Source organism: Hemitrygon akajei, chromosome 19 (genome assembly GCF_048418815.1).
Source record: "Hemitrygon akajei chromosome 19, sHemAka1.3, whole genome shotgun sequence".
Classification (NCBI taxonomy): Eukaryota; Metazoa; Chordata; class Chondrichthyes; order Myliobatiformes; family Dasyatidae; genus Hemitrygon; species Hemitrygon akajei.
The window spans coordinates 58,735,031-58,750,987 of NC_133142.1; the positions used below are offsets into that span (position 1 = coordinate 58,735,031).

The 15,957-nt window shown below is 39.6% G+C and overlaps 1 protein-coding gene across 1 annotated transcript in view; it reads right to left on the bottom strand.

The window, feature by feature from the left end:
* rnf123 (ring finger protein 123) overlaps positions 1-15,957 on the bottom strand; it is a 435,502-nt gene that overhangs the window by 313,920 nt on the left and 105,625 nt on the right. Inside the window, exons 12-15 of the mRNA XM_073072589.1 lie at positions 15,268-15,372; positions 14,361-14,486; positions 13,765-13,857; positions 13,496-13,569 (exon numbers count right to left, since the gene is read on the bottom strand). Of these exons, the coding sequence (XP_072928690.1) occupies positions 13,496-13,569; positions 13,765-13,857; positions 14,361-14,486; positions 15,268-15,372 (398 nt within the window). The remainder of the gene's footprint in view (positions 1-13,495; positions 13,570-13,764; positions 13,858-14,360; positions 14,487-15,267; positions 15,373-15,957) is intronic.

Genomic DNA, 15,957 nt, shown 5'->3' on the forward strand with positions numbered 1-15,957 from the left:
ACCCTTTGGTGCCCTGGCTAAACAAGAACATATCTATCTCTGCCTTAAATGGCAAACTTGGCCTCCACAGCCACTCACGGCAACAAATTCCAGATTTACCACTCTCTGCCTAAAGTAATTTCTCTGCAACTCTGTTCTAAATGGACATCCTTCAATCCTGAAGTCATGCCCTCCCAGAGTTCCCACATTTCACACAAAAAACATACCACTACCTCCATTCTCAGTACACTAGCTACGTACTAACAAAAACAACTTTGCAGAAGTTTATTTAACCTCGGCCTGTGCTTGCCCAAGCTTGTCCTCGCCTAAGTCTGTTGAGCCACTAACACTATCCGCTCACACAATGGCCGGCCCACAATTATAGCCTGCTGAGAAAGAGTTAAAAAAGCACCTCATGCTGCGTCAACTACGGATGATGTCTCGTGTTGATTGCAACTCACCTAAAAAGTTGTCTCTCAAATAAATGTTGGCAAAATGGGGGCAATGGGGGCAAAAAAACAAATATTTGTAAAAACAATATGATTCTACTTGCTGTGTTCTGGGAAAAACTGGTCTATCTCTGAGCCTGATCTTGTGGAGGCAGCTGAATTCACATGCAGTGCAAACAGTAATACCCTCAGGAACAAATTGCATGGAGAGGGTTAAGGGAAAGCAATTCCTTACTAATAATGATGACTGAATTTAATTTATAGTGCTCATTGCCATCTCCAAGAACTCTGCATCTTGAACATGAAGATGCAACATTAAGCATTTTCCTAGATTCATTTGTTGGCAAGTCCTCTTCCCACCCTGTCTCTTGCAAAAATGCTATCCCTTTCTCATAATTCCTCTGTCTTCGCCACATCTGCTCTCAGGATGAGGCTTTTCATTCCAGGACAAAGGAGGTGTCTTCCTTTTTTAAACAAAGGGGCTTCCCTTCTTCCACCATCAACTTTGCTCTCAAACGCATCTCTCCCATTTCCCGCACATCTGCCCTCACCCCATCCGCCAGCCACCCCACTCGGGAGAGGGTTCCCCTTGTCCTCACCTACCACCCCACCAGCCTCCAGGTCCAACGTATAATTCTCCGTAACTTCCGCCACCTCCAACAGGATCCCACTACCAAGCACTCCCCCATCTTTCTGCTTTCTGCAGGGATCACTCCCTACGCGACTCCCTTGTCCACTCGTCTCCCCCATACCTTCCCACCGATCTCCCTCCTGGCACTTATCCTTGTAAGCAGAACAAGTGCTACATCTGCCCTTACACTTCCTCCCTCACCACCATTCAGGGCCCCAGACAGTCCTTCCAGGTGAGGCGACACTTCATCTGTGAGTCGGCTGGTGTGGTATACTGCGTCCGGTGCTCCCAGTGTGGCCTTTTATATATTGGTGAGACCCGATGCAGACTGGGAAACCGTTTCACTGAACACCTACGCTTGGTCCGCCAGAGAAAGCAGGATCTCCCAGTGGCCACACATTTTAATTCCACGTCCCATTCCCATTCTGATATGTCTATCCATGGCCTCCTCTACTGTTAAAATGAATCCAAACTCAGGTTGGAGGAACAACACCTTATATATCGGCTGAGTAGCCTCCAACCTGATGGCATGAACATTGACTTCTCTAACTTCCGTTAATGCCCCTCCTCCCCTTCTTACCCCATCCCTGACATATTTAGATGTTTGTTTTTTCTCTCTCTCTCTGCCCATCACTCTGCCTGTTCTCCATCTCCCTCTGGTGCTTCCCCCCCACCTTCTTTTCTCCCGAGGCCTCCCGTCCCATGATCCTTTCCCTTCTCCAGCTCTATATCACTTTCGCCAATCACCTCTCCAGCTCTCAGCTTCATCCCACCCCCTCCGGTCTTCTCCTATCATTTCGCATTTCCCCCTCCCCCCACTACTTTCAAATCTCTTACTATCTTTCCCTTCAGTTAGTCCTGATGAAGGGTCTTGGCCCGAAACATCAACAGTGGTTCTCCTTATAGATGCTGCCTTTCCTGCTGTGTTCCACCAGCATTTTGTGTGTGCTGTTTGAATTTCCAGCATCTGCAGATTTCCTCGTGTTTGCTTTACATGCTTGTTTGACTCTCTGCTATGTTTAATTACAAACTTTAAATAGCTGTCTTCTAATTTGTCATTGTTTATCGTCACCATTTTTGCAACCATCTGTAGTGAATGCTCATTTATGAATCACTTTTGCCCCATTGATTTCTTCAGACCATAAGATATAGGAGCAGAAGTAGGCGATTCGGTCCATTGAGTCTGCTCCGTCATTCAATCATGGGCTGATACAATTCTTCCAGTCGTCCCCACTCCCCTGCCTTTCCCCCATACCCTTTGATGCCTTGGCTAATCAAGAACCTATCTACCTCTGTCTTAAATGCACCCAATGACTTGGCTTCCACAGCTCCTCGTGGCAACAAATTCCACAGATTTATCACCCTCTGACCGAAGTAATTTCAACACATCTCTGTTCTAAATGGATGTCCTTCAATCCTGAAGTTGTGCCCTCTTGTCCTAGACTCCCCTAACATGGGAAATGTCATATCTAATCTGTTCAGGCCTTTTAACATTCAGAGTGTTTCTATGAGATCCCCCCTCATTCTCCTGAACTCCAGAGATTACAGCCCAAGAGCTGCCAGATGTTCCTCAAATGGTAACCCTTTCATTCCTGGAATCATTCTCATGAATCTTCTCCAATGTCAGTATATCCTTTCTAAAATAAGGAGCCCAAAACTGCACACAATATTCCAAGTCTGGTCTCACTAGTGCTTTCTTATATTTGCTGCTCTTATATTCTATACCTCTAGAAATGAATGCCAACATTGCATTTGCCTTCTTCACCACTGACTCAACCTGGAGGTTAACCTTTAGTGTATCTTTTAGAATGGAGGTAAGGAGGAATTTCTTTGGCCAGAGAATAGTCAATCTGTGGAATGCTCTGCACAGACTGTGGTGGAGGCCAAGTGCATGGATATATTTAAGGTGGAAATTGAAAATTTCCTGATCGGTCAGGGCATCAAAAGATATGGGGAAAAGGCAGGTGAATGGGGTTGAGTGGGATCCGAGATCATCCATAATGAAATGGTGGAGCAGACTCAATGGGCTGACTGGTCTAATCTGCTCCTATGTCTTATGCTTTTATAGAACCAATGAGTCCGTGTCGCCCAATTGCACTCACGTGACCAACTAACCTACTGAACTCTAAGTCTTTGGAATGTGGGAGGAAAGCGCGGAGCACCTGGAGAAAATACAAGTGGTTATGGGTATAGCATACAAACTCCTTGCAGACACCAGCAAGAATTGAATCCAAGTCATTAACACTGCAGTAGCATGATACTCACCACTACACTACCATGACACATTTGGTCAGAATGCATTTCATGCATTGTGAGCAGTTACAGGCCCCATATCTAAGAAAGGATGTGCTAGCATTGCAAAGGGTCAGAGGAGGCTTAGGGGAATGATCATAGAAATAAAAGGTTTAACCTGTGAAGAGTGTTTGATAACTCTGGGCATGTACCCATTGAAGTTTAAAAGAATGAGGGGCATTTCACTGAAACCTACCGAATATTGAAAGGCTAAGACAGAGCAGACATGGCCAAGATGTTTCCAATAATGGGAGAGTCTAGGCCCTGAGGGCACAGCCTCAGAATAGGAAATCCCTTTCAGCACAGTAGGGTGAATCTGTTATACAGATTGCTATGCAGGCCAAGTCATTGAGTATACTTAATGTGGAGGTGAACAAATTCTTGATTGGTAAGCGCATTAAAATTTACGGGAGAAGGCAGGAATAAGACAAATTAGCCAAATTAGTCCATTGGCACATTAAGTCTGCTCTGCCATTTCATCATGGCTGATTCATTTTCCCCTCAACTCCATTCTCCAGCCTTCTCCCAATAAACTTTCAAATCTGCTCATAGTACTCCAAGGTCTCACTAGTGCCTTATATAGCCTCAACATCACATCATTGCTCTTATATTCTAAACCTTTGAATGCTAACATTGCTTTCACCTTACTCACCACTGATTCAACCTGCAAATTAACCTTTTTTTTTTCTTTTTTTTTTAATTGGGTTTTTTTTAAAATGCATTTTCTACATCACTACAGATAGGAAAAAACCCCAAACCAAAATGAAGAAAATTAATACAGTGCAAAAATAAACATACAATAATAATATAATACAAAAAAGATAATTGAGAAAGCACCCAAATTGAAATCATGTAAAGTTAGTATCCTCCCCAAGCCCCGCAACAAAAAACTCCAGACCAACCACAACACAATATAGAGAATATAAATCAGGACATTCAAACCCCCAAAACTGTAAATACACTTGAAAACAGAAGATAATAATGCCTACTACCAAAAAAAAGAGCTGAAAGCAAGGGACCGAAAAAAAAACCTTAATTAAGAGGAAGGTTATGAAAGTACTCAATAAAAAGTCCCCAGACCTTATGGAAATTTATATCCGAATTAAGAACTGAATAATGAATTTTTTCAAGGTCTAAGCAGGACATAATATCATTAAGCCATTGAGCATGCATGGGCGGGGCAATATCTCTCCATCTAAGGAGGATTAAACGTCTAGCCAGGAGAGAAGCAAAAGATAATATTCGACACTTAGTCGAACTCAAACGTATATCTGTCTCACCCAAAAAAACAAACAAAGCAATTAAAGGGTTAGGTTCTAAGTGGTGATTCAGAATATAGGATAAAGTTATAAAGACATCTTTCCAAAATTTCTCTAAGCTAGGACAGGACCTGTACATATGAATAAGAGAGGCCTCGCCCCTTTTGCATTTATCACAAAGAGGACTAATATTAGGGTAAAATCGAGATAATTTAGATTTAGACATATGGGCTCTATGAACAATCTTAAACTGTAAAAGGCAATGGCGAGCACAAAGAGAGGTTGAATTAACTGATTTGAGAATCAAGTCCCAAGTCTCATCAGATAAAGAGATATTTAAATCATGCTCCCAAGCCATTCTAATTTTATCCACAGGGGCTAATTTAAGAATGCTAATTTATCACAAATAAATGATATTAAACCTTTACCCAGTGGATTAATAGAAAGAAATAAATCCATAACATTTTTCTCAGGCATTTCAGGGAAGTTAGGAATTAAAGGATTAAAGTGTCTAATTTGGAAATATCTAAAAAAATGGGCATTAGGCAGATTGAACTTAGCAGAGAGCTGTTGAAAAGATGCGAAGCGATTATCAATAAAAAGATCTTCAAAATGTCTAATGCCCTTCCTATACCAATCATGGAATGTTGAATCATACATAGTAGGTAAAAAAAAAGGTGATTATGTAAGATAGGACTAGAAGAGGAAAAACCATAGAAACCATAAAATTTCCTAAACAGAGCCCATATTCGCAAAGTGTGTCTAACAAGAGGATTAACAATTAACCTAGACAAACTACTAGGGAGTACAGAGCCAAGAAGTGCAGAAATAGATAAATCTTTAGTGGAACTCAACTCCATTGCCACCCAATTAGGGCACTCGGGTTGGCTATGGAAAAAAGACCAAAAGGTAGCACAACGTATATTGGCTGCCCAATAATATAAACGAAAGTTAGGTAAGGCCATGCCACCCTCTTTTTTAGATTTTTGGAGATAAACTTTATTAATTCTGGAACGTTTATTCTTCCACAGATATGACAAAATAATAGAGTCTAAGGAATCAAAAAAAGTTTTAGGAATAAAAATTGGGATTGATTGAAATAAATATAAAAATTTAGGGAGAACATACATTTTAACAACATTAATACGACCTACCAAAGACATAGATAGAGGTGACCATTGTGACAGACTCTGTTTTGTAGTATATAAAAGATTGGCAAAATTTTCACAAAAAAGATCTTTAAACTTCCTTGTAACTGTAATCCCAAGATAAGTAAATTGATTATGAACTACTTTAAAAGGGAGGTCACGAAATGCTAATTCTTGTGCTTCTTTATTACTTGGGAAAAGTTCACTCTCATGTAAATTAAGGTTATAGCCAGAAAACTGGCTAAACTGATCAAGAAGTGAAAACATTGGAGGTAAGGATGCAGACGGATTTGAAAGAAAAAGTAATAAGTCATCAGTATAAAGAGAAACTTTATGCTCAACACCCCCCCTCCAAATCCCGGTCAATTCAGGACAGCTTCGAAATGCTATCGCCAAAGGTTCTATAGCCAAATCAAAGAGAAAGGGACTTAAAGGGCATCCTTGACGGGTGCCACGTTTGAGGTTAAATAACTGGGATTTCTGAAAATTAGTCAAAACAGAGGCAGTAGGACACAGATACAGCAATTTGATCCAAGAGATAAAACTTCGACCGAAGTCAAATTTTTCTAAAACTGCAAAAAGGTAGTTCCACTCTATATGATCAAATGCTTTCTCCGCATCGAGGGAAATAACACATTCAGGAATCCCAGTTGAAGGTGAATATAAAATGTTAAATAAACGCCAAATATTAAAAAAAGGAAGACGGTTTTTAATAAAACCAGTTTGATCCTCAGAAATAATAGAGGGATTAACAGTTTCTAATCTATAAGCCAAAACTTTGGCCAAGATTTTAACATCAACATTAAGCAAAGAAATCGGCCTGTACGAGGAACACTCTGTTGGGTCTTTACCCTTTTTTAATAAAAGAATAATAGATGCCTCATTAAAAGAGGATGGCAATTTACCATAATTAAACGAGTCAGATAGTACTGAGAGTAACTGAGGAGAAAGAAGTGAAGAGAATGATTTATAAAATTCTACAGGGAACCCATCAGGTCCAGGAGATTTCCCTGAAGACAATGCAGAAATTGCAAAAGATATTTCTTCTGATGATATAGGCGCATTAAGTTTGGCTTTAAAATCAGATGAAAGTGAAGGAATATTCAGATTATTTAAAAAAAGATCAACAGAAATATTCTCATTCAGAGATTCAGAGGAATAAAGTCGAGAATAAAAAATTTTAAATACGTCATTAATTTCTAAGTGATCCGATGTAAAATCTCCATTTTCCTTCCGGATCTTTGTAATATGTTGTTTAGCTTTAGAACGCCTCAGCTGATTAACTAGAAATTTACCAGATTTGTCACCATGAATATAAAAGCGACTCTTACTTTCAAGAAGTTGGCGTTCAACAGGTTGAGTAGACAGAAGATTAAATTTAGTTTGAAGTTCTACATGCTTCTTGTATAATTCAGGATTCTTAGTTTGAGCATACAGTTGATCTAATTCTTTGATCTGATTAATGAGGTCTAATCGATCTGTACAGGACTTTCTATTAAGATTTGCTGTATAGGAGATTATTTGACCCCTCAAATATGCTTTCATGGCATCCCAGACAATCTGGGATGACATTTCAGATGACATATTGGTGTTAAAATAAAAGGTTATCTGATCCTTAATAAATTTTAGAAAATCATCATCCGATAATAAAGTCGAGTCAAGACGCCAGTGTTTATTCCTCTGAAGGAGACCAGGAAAATTTAAAGACAAAGTAATTGGGGCATGGTCAGAAATCAGTATACTCTGATAATCACAAGAATAGACAAATGGAATAAGTTGATTATCAAGTAAAAAATAGTCAATTCTATTAAAGGTATGGTGAACATGTGGAAAAAAAGAATAATCTCTCTCAGTGGGATGAAGGAAACGTCATATATCTGAGATACCATAATTAGAAAGAAAAGAGTGAATAGCTAAGGCAGATTTAGTAGGTGATCTAGTAACAGAGGACGATCGATCCAAATTAGGATCTAACCAACAATTAAAATCACCACCCTGTATAAGAGAATATGAGTTTAAATCCGGTAGTGAGGAGAAAAAACGTTCAAAAAAATTAACATCATCAAAATTGGGAGCATACAGGTTTGCTTGTACAACTTTAGCATTATATAATTTACCAGAAACAATAATAAAATGGCCATTTGTATCAGATATCTTATTATGGAGTTCAAAACGAATATTTGAATTAATAAGGATGGAAATCCCCCTAGCTTTGGCGGCAAAGGATGAATGAAAATGCTGACCCGCCCACTTTGACAAAAGCCGAGAATTATCAGAACTACGAATATGAGTTTCTTGAAGGAAAGCAATGTCAGGTTTGAGTTGTTTAATATGAGAGAAGACCTTCCTTCTTTTAACAGGATGATTCAATCCCTTTACATTCCAGCTCACAAATTTAAGTGTATTAACCATTATCGATTGTTAGTGCATAGAAGGTAGCAGACATATAAAAAATCAAGCAGTACAGTAACAGTCTGGGAGCAAAAATGTAAACATAAATCAGTAGAATCAAAACAGAGACATGTCCTGAATAACAAGGGAAAACAAAAGAAACAGTGAGTAGTGTTGGAACTGGAGAATCCACCCCATCCTCGCAACCCAAAACTAGACGGCTACCCGAAAAAGCAGCTAGCTCTACAAAAAAAATTAACCCAAAAATGACTTCCAGTTCTGTATCGTTAACAAAAGTTCTGTATAAATAATATAGCAAATAATAGCTAATTTATGCACTAGAGAGCAGAATTACAAATAGGAACAACTTCAACAGAAAAAATATAAAACTTAATACAAAAAAAATCAGAAAAGAAAACTAAAACTAACCTACCCGCGAAAAATTATAAAAGGTTGAAAGAAAAAAAAAGGGGGGGAAGGGGGAAATTATAAATTTAAAGAGAGTACTTATCAACCGTTTACAGAAAAAAAAAGCAAAACTTAAACTATAAATCAACCAACAGGGAGGCCTTCAATAAAAACTCCAAACCTCCAAAACAAGTTAAAATCAATTGTAGTTCTCTATAGATAAAGTTATACAGAAGTAAAATAGATTACACGAGTAAAATCTAAAAGTCTGCAGAGAAACATTAAACTTAAATCATCTATTTAGAAAAAACGCACCGTCCAGGGAGCGATTAACTACAGCCCTTAGAGTTTCAATAGTTAATGTCTGAATTATTCAAGTAAAGTCTGAGTTCAGAAAAAATAACTTTACTTCGAGAAGTACTTATCAACCATTTTAGAAGGTCAGACCGGTTCCGAAGAAGACGAGATGGCTGGAAGACTTCCAACAAATGCCTCAGCCTCCTTCACTGATTTAAACCACTTATATTCTCCAGTAGTAAGCGTAATTCGAAGATCGGCTGGATTTCGGAGAGAGGGCCTGAATCCGCGATCAAAAAGCACTTTCGTTACACCTTTAAACTCAGCACGCATCTTCAAATTAACCTTTAGTGAATCCCATATGAGGACTCCCAAGTCCTTTTCCACTTCAGATTTTGGAATTTTCACCCCATTTTGAAAATAGTCTATGCTTCTATTCCTTCTACTAAAGTGCATGATCATACACTTCCTGACACCGTATTCCATCTGCCAATTCTTTGTTTATTCTCCTAATCTCTTTGTCCTTCTGCAGCCTCTCTGCTTCCTCAATGCTACCTGCATATTGTCCTTAAACTTGGCTATAAAGCCATTAATATCATCCAAATCATTGACATACAACTTAAAAAGCAGTCCCAACACAGACCCCTGTGGAACACCACTAGTCATTGGCAGCCAATCCAAAACAGATCCCTTTATTCCCATCTTTGCCTCCTACCAATCAGCCAATGCTCCATCCTTGCTAGTATCTTTCCTGTAATACCCTGGACCCTTATCTTTTTTAGCAGTCTCATGTACAGCTCCTTGTCAAGGGCTTTCTGAAAATCCAATTACACAACATCCACCGGTTTTTCTTTGTCACACTAGATTTTTCCTTAAGGAAACCATGCTGACTTTGGCCTATTTTGTCATATGCCTCCAATTACCCTGAAATAGCATCCTTAACAATCGACTCCAACATCTTCCCAGGCACTGACATTTACAATTTTCCAGTCCTCATTACTAATGAAGATCATTACTAATGCCTCCACAACCTCTTCAGCTACCTCTTTAAAACGCAGAGCTCCATTTGATCCAGGTGACTTATCTACCTTCAGACCTTTCAGTTTCCCATGCAACATCTCTATAGTAATAGCAACAGCACTCACTTCTGCTGCATGACACTCATGAACTTCCACTATATTGCTAGTGTTTTCCACAGAGAAGACTGAGGCAAAATACTTATTCATTTCGTCCAACATTTCCTGGTCCCCCATTACTATCTCTCCAGCACCATTTTCCAATGGTCCAATAACTTCTCTCATCTTTCTTTTACACTGTAAATATCTGAAAGAAAAATTTTAGGATAAATTTTGATATTATTGGCAAGCTTACCTTCATATTTCATCTTGTCCCCACCCACTTATTGTTTTATTAGTTGCATTCTGTAGTTTTTAAACATTTTCCAATCCTCTAACTTCACCCTAATTCTTGCTCTATTATATGGCCTCTTTTGTGCTTTCATGGTGGCTTTGACTTCCCTTGTCAGACATAGCTGCAACATCTTGCCTTTAGGATACCTCTTTGAGATGTATCTATCCTGCAGCTTCCAAATTACTCCCAGAAACTCTAGCCATTACTATTCTGCGATCATCCCTCTAGTGTCTCCCTCCAATCTACTTTGGCCAGCTCCTCTCTCATGCCTCTGTAATACTGATACAGCTGACTTTAGCTTCTCCTTTTCTAATTTCTAATTTCCAATATTATGATCACTGTTTCCTAACGGTTCCTTTACCTTAAGCTCCTGAATCATATCCGGTTTATTACATAACACCCAATCCAGAATTGCTGATCCCCTAGCGGGCTCAACTACTCGAATCGACAAACAACAGCCTGAGACGATTTGCTGCTATCCAGGTGGTCCAAGGCCAAATGAAGAGCCAGTGAGATTGCATCCGCTGTAAACTTGTTGTGGCAGCAGGCAAAGGCCCGGGGTCATTGCTCAGGCAGGAGTTAATACTAGCTGTGACCAAACTCTCAAAGCACTTCATCACAATAGATGTGAGTGCTACAGGCCAATAGTCGTTGAGGCAGCTCACCCTGCTCTTCTTTTTTGAAGTAAATGGAATTGCAACAATGAGAGGTTAAAAATGTCCATGAACACCAGCCAATTAGTCAGCCCAGGTTTTCAGTACCCTACCGGGTACACCATCAGGGCCCGACAAGGATTCTCCTTTTTGAAGGATGTTCTGATGTTGGCTTCTGAAACAGAGCTCACAGTGGGGATTTGCACAGGCATAGTGTATTCTCTCTTTCAAAGTATGGATAAAGGAAGTAACAGCATGCATACACTCACAGCTGTTATGCATCTGATTGTGCATCTAACTTCACACGGAATTGCCCTTTTGTTTTCACATTGGCCTTGTTCTGGATCAGCAGTCTTGACACTACTGATCTAGCCATCAATAAGGCAGCATACTCTTATCCACACAGATCTTTATGAAGTCAATGACAATTGTGGTAGATTGATTCAAATCCCAAGATGCATCCCTGAATACAGTCCAGTTGACCAAATCAAAGCATTTTGTAAATGCTCCTCCACTGCCCTCACCATAAGTGCAGAATTACAGCCAGGTGATTTTCTTTCTTACCTTATGACATGGTAAGTGTTCTTGATCGAGCTTGTTGGCTCCTCTGATTCTGCAGGGGACATGTTGATGATAGTTTGCTACCCATTAGAATTCTCTCTTCTCCCCCATTCCCAATGGGCAAAAGATACAAAAACCTGAATGGACATACAATCAGGCTCAAGGATGGCTTCTATCCACTTGCACAAGACTATTGGACAGTTACAATGAGATGGACTCCTGACCTTACAATCTACCTTGTTATGACCTTTCACCACATTGTCTGTCCGCACTGCACTTTCTCTGTAACGATAACACTTTATTTTCCATTTTGTTATTGCTTTAACTTGTACTACCTCAGTGCACTATCGCAATGAATTGATCTGCGAGAAGTCTTTGACTGTACCTCTGTATATCTAACAATAATAAACCAGTTTACCAACTCGAACATTAATTTCCTCCAACACTGACATACTGTACATGCAGAATAATCCATCTGTAAAATGCAATTCAGTTACTCATCTAAGCAACTCCCAAATCACCTGCTTCAGTCACCAGAAAAGTATCAGAATCAGGTTTATTATCACCAGCACGAGACATGAAATTTGTTAACTTAGCAGCAGCAGTTCCATGCAATACATAATTTAGCAGAGTAAAAAAAAATATAATAATAAGTAAATCAATTATGGTGTGCACATATTGAATAGATTTTTAAAAAGTACAAAAACAGAAATACTGTATATTAAAAAAAGTGAGATAGTGTCCAAAGATTCGGTTCATTTAGGAATCAGATGGCAGAGGGGAAGAACCTCTTCCTGAATTGTTGAGTGTGTGCCTTCAGGCTTCTGTACCTCCTACCTGATAGTAACAGTGAGAAAAGGTCATGCCCTAGGTGCTGGAGGTCCTTAATAATGGATGCTGCCTTTCTGAGACACCACTCCCTGAAGATGTCCTGGGTACTTTGTAGGCTAGTACCCAAGATAGAGCTGACTAGATTTACAACCTTCTTCAGCTTCTTTCGGTCTTATGCAATAGTCCCTCCATACCAGACAGTGATGCAGCCTGTCAGAATTCTCTCCACGGTACTATAGAAGCTTTTGAGTGTATTTGTTGACATGCCAAATCTCTTCAAACTCCTAATAAAGTATATGACTACATCAATATGTTGGGACCAGGTTAGATCCTCAGAGATCTTGACAACCAGGAACTTGAAACGGGTGAAGAATAGTAAGTGCATGAAAACACCCCTACTCGCAGGTCCCACTCTCCACATTCTAATATTAAAAACAACAGCCACTGTGCCACCCTACCCCACCTTCATGGAGAGTAGTGGATTGTCAACAAGTCTAAAAATAAACAAATAATAAATCACGTCTAACCAATCCATTTATAATCCTGGGTTTACTCACATTTCCATCTATTGATGCTATACTGCAGTACTTCAATGTTGTTAGATCACAATTTAAGAACTCCTTACCCAAAAGTACTGTGGAAACACTTCTCCAGAACCATAACTGTTTGAGGTGGTAGGTCACTGTCTTCTCTGGGGCAATTACGGATGGGCAATAAATGCTTACCTTGCTAACAATACTCACGTTCTGAAAAAGGAATACATTTTAATTTTTTTCTAAGCATAACTTCTGATGGAAAGCTGCAATACTTTCAATGATCAACAGTTGCAGTGAACAATATAGAGGAATCAACGGAAGACAATTATATAAACTTTCTCCCCATCCTCGATAGACCCAAATCCCAGCAGCAGTTGCATGGCAATGCAGAAACATTAACTCACCACAATCAACACCACCAAATCCTCTCAGATTCGAATGGACTGTAGTCACTTCATTGGAGAGTAGCCAAACATTTCCTGAAAAAACAGGCAATGACATTGTACTTCTTCTATTTGCCATTATAACACGAGCAAAGGCCTGAATACAAGATAACCTTCCACTAGAACGATTAGACCTCACATCATGGGATAATTGAGCAGAGGTTCTAGCCTAGCACTTATTAACCACAGGAGATTTTCAAAGGATATAAGACATTGCTGAGCAAATATTTCCTGGTTTTCTCGTGCTTCAGAATAGCTATGGTAAGGCGCAAGTAGTGGATCTGAAAAGAAATACAAATGAAGAAAGTTAGCACAACAAAGTTCTTTTTATATCAAAATAAACTTTATTCATAATAAAAAGTTATTTTCAAGAATAAACCATGCAAGCCTTTTCATTTCTACATTCACAGTCAATGCAATCAGTAGTGTTCTATTAAGTTCAGATGGTATTGCCATACAGGACGGGAAGGCCTCACCTGCAGCCCTAAGTCAGGAATAATTGGAGAAAACCTGTAGGCACGAAGTAGTGACATCATCAGCTGTTTCAAACATTCCTGTACTTCATAGTCCTGCAACAGATGATAAAATATACTCAAAACTGGGTCCAGGCAACAAACAAGAAAGATGATGAATAAAACACATCACAATGATTTACCTCTTGAAAGAGCCCAAATACAGTCTATTAACTTAATGGTAGTTAAGACACAATACAGTCTCAGGAGTACCAAAAGCCAATGAAAAAGCAGCAGTATAGACCTAGCAATACACTACATGATTCAAATACAGACTGGTCAAACCACTAATTAGATAGAACAACACAGATTGGTACACTGATCTCATAGAGAACAGCAGATACAAACAAGGCAACTTACTAATGACAGGTGCATATATCCCCATGGTGAGTGAAATTGCATACTCTGTATTAATCCAACGCAGGCCACAAATTGTTACTGTGCACTTAGCGCAACAAAATGGACAAGCTGTATTCCACTCTGCTCCATACAGCCCATCCCATCTGCCCTCCCAACTTTTGTTTGAACCATTTGGTAAGTCTTTCATTATTCATACTCACCTCCATAAGAAGCCACATCAGGTCCAGCAAGCGTTGGATCAATGGGTGCTCATCTATTGACCCACCCTTCTCCAACATAGTCAGAAAATAGGACATCAGTACTTCTTCCACAAGGTAAACTTTACACTGTTTATAACAAGGAAATATGAATTAAAGAGAAAAAACACCTCTGACCTTGTCAGTACTATGAACATCTACTGTGAATTGTGAAAGTACTTCCAGAGACAGCAATGATAGATACAAGGAGGATAGAGATGGCAAAGTAAGAGATCAGTGGCCAAAGCGGGGATGGAAAAAAAAAGAATCAACAGTGAAAAATGGCAAGAATAATTTATATAACATAATTGCAGAAAATAAGCCAGGGTGGAAATGGCTAATACACAGTGGGGGGGGGGGGGGGGGGCGGAATTTTAAGGTGATTGGAGGGAAGTAAAGGGGGGATACCAAAGATAAGTTTTTGCACAGAGTGTGCTGGGTGCATGGAACACCAGCAAATACACCAGGGACTTTTAAGAGATTCTTAGATAGGTACGTGAACAATTGAAAAATCGAGGATTATGTAGGAGGGAAGGGTTAAAATTGATCTTACACTGTAGATTAAAAAGTCAGCACAATACCATTGGTCAAAGGGGCTGTATTGTGCCGTAATGTTCTATTCTATACTATGATTATATGTCAAAATCATCTTCACTCAAAGATCACTACACATTACTTTAATATTTGAAGAAAATATAGCGCAATCCCTGATTGACATCTGTGTTGGCAGGTTCTCTAGGTTTCTCTGAAATCTGGAGATACTATCCTTCAGCATATCATGCTAGAGTCAGTATGGTTGACCTTGGTCATCCAGGGGTTATTAACTCTCTCCAACACGTTTGACAGCTATGAATTCCTAACTGGTACTTGCCATTAGGGGTGCGAAGTAGTTGAAGATGTGTGCAAGAGTAACAAGCACAGTCGGTTCTCCCTCAGCTTGCCACGATGCAGGGTCCTTCTCCATCAGCTTTCCTTCCTTTAAATAAATGAGCAATGTTATCACCTCCTCCACTGTTGCTCCATGATGTATTAGCTGCTAGGTGCTCTGCAGCAATTCTATACTGAGCATCTTCCAAGCATTTACTCCCCCTCCAAGTCACTACCATATTCTCAACAGCAACTACAGATGAGCAATAATGATGGTCTTTCTATCAAAGCCCAGATCCCATGAATGAATGAAGTGTGGTTACTGCTCACAGGCTGGCAATATACCCAATTGTTTTCTCAAACTTAATTTTCCTTTGACTATCTCCAGGTTACAAATCTAACACACTAACTCAAAAGGTGAACGTGAAGCCCTTTTGCAAATACAGGCTAGCACCAGGAAGATTTACCAAATCCTCCACTAAGGATTATGCATCGGTCCCCCTCTTTTCCTTCGCTACATCGACGACTGCATTGGCGCTGCCTCCTGCACGCATGCTGAGCTCGTTGACTTCATTAACGTTGTCTCCAACTTTCATCCTGCCCTCAAATTTACCTGGTCCATTTCCGACACCTCCCTCCCCTTTCTTGATCTTTCTGTCTCCATCTCTGGAGACGGCTTATCTACTGATATCTA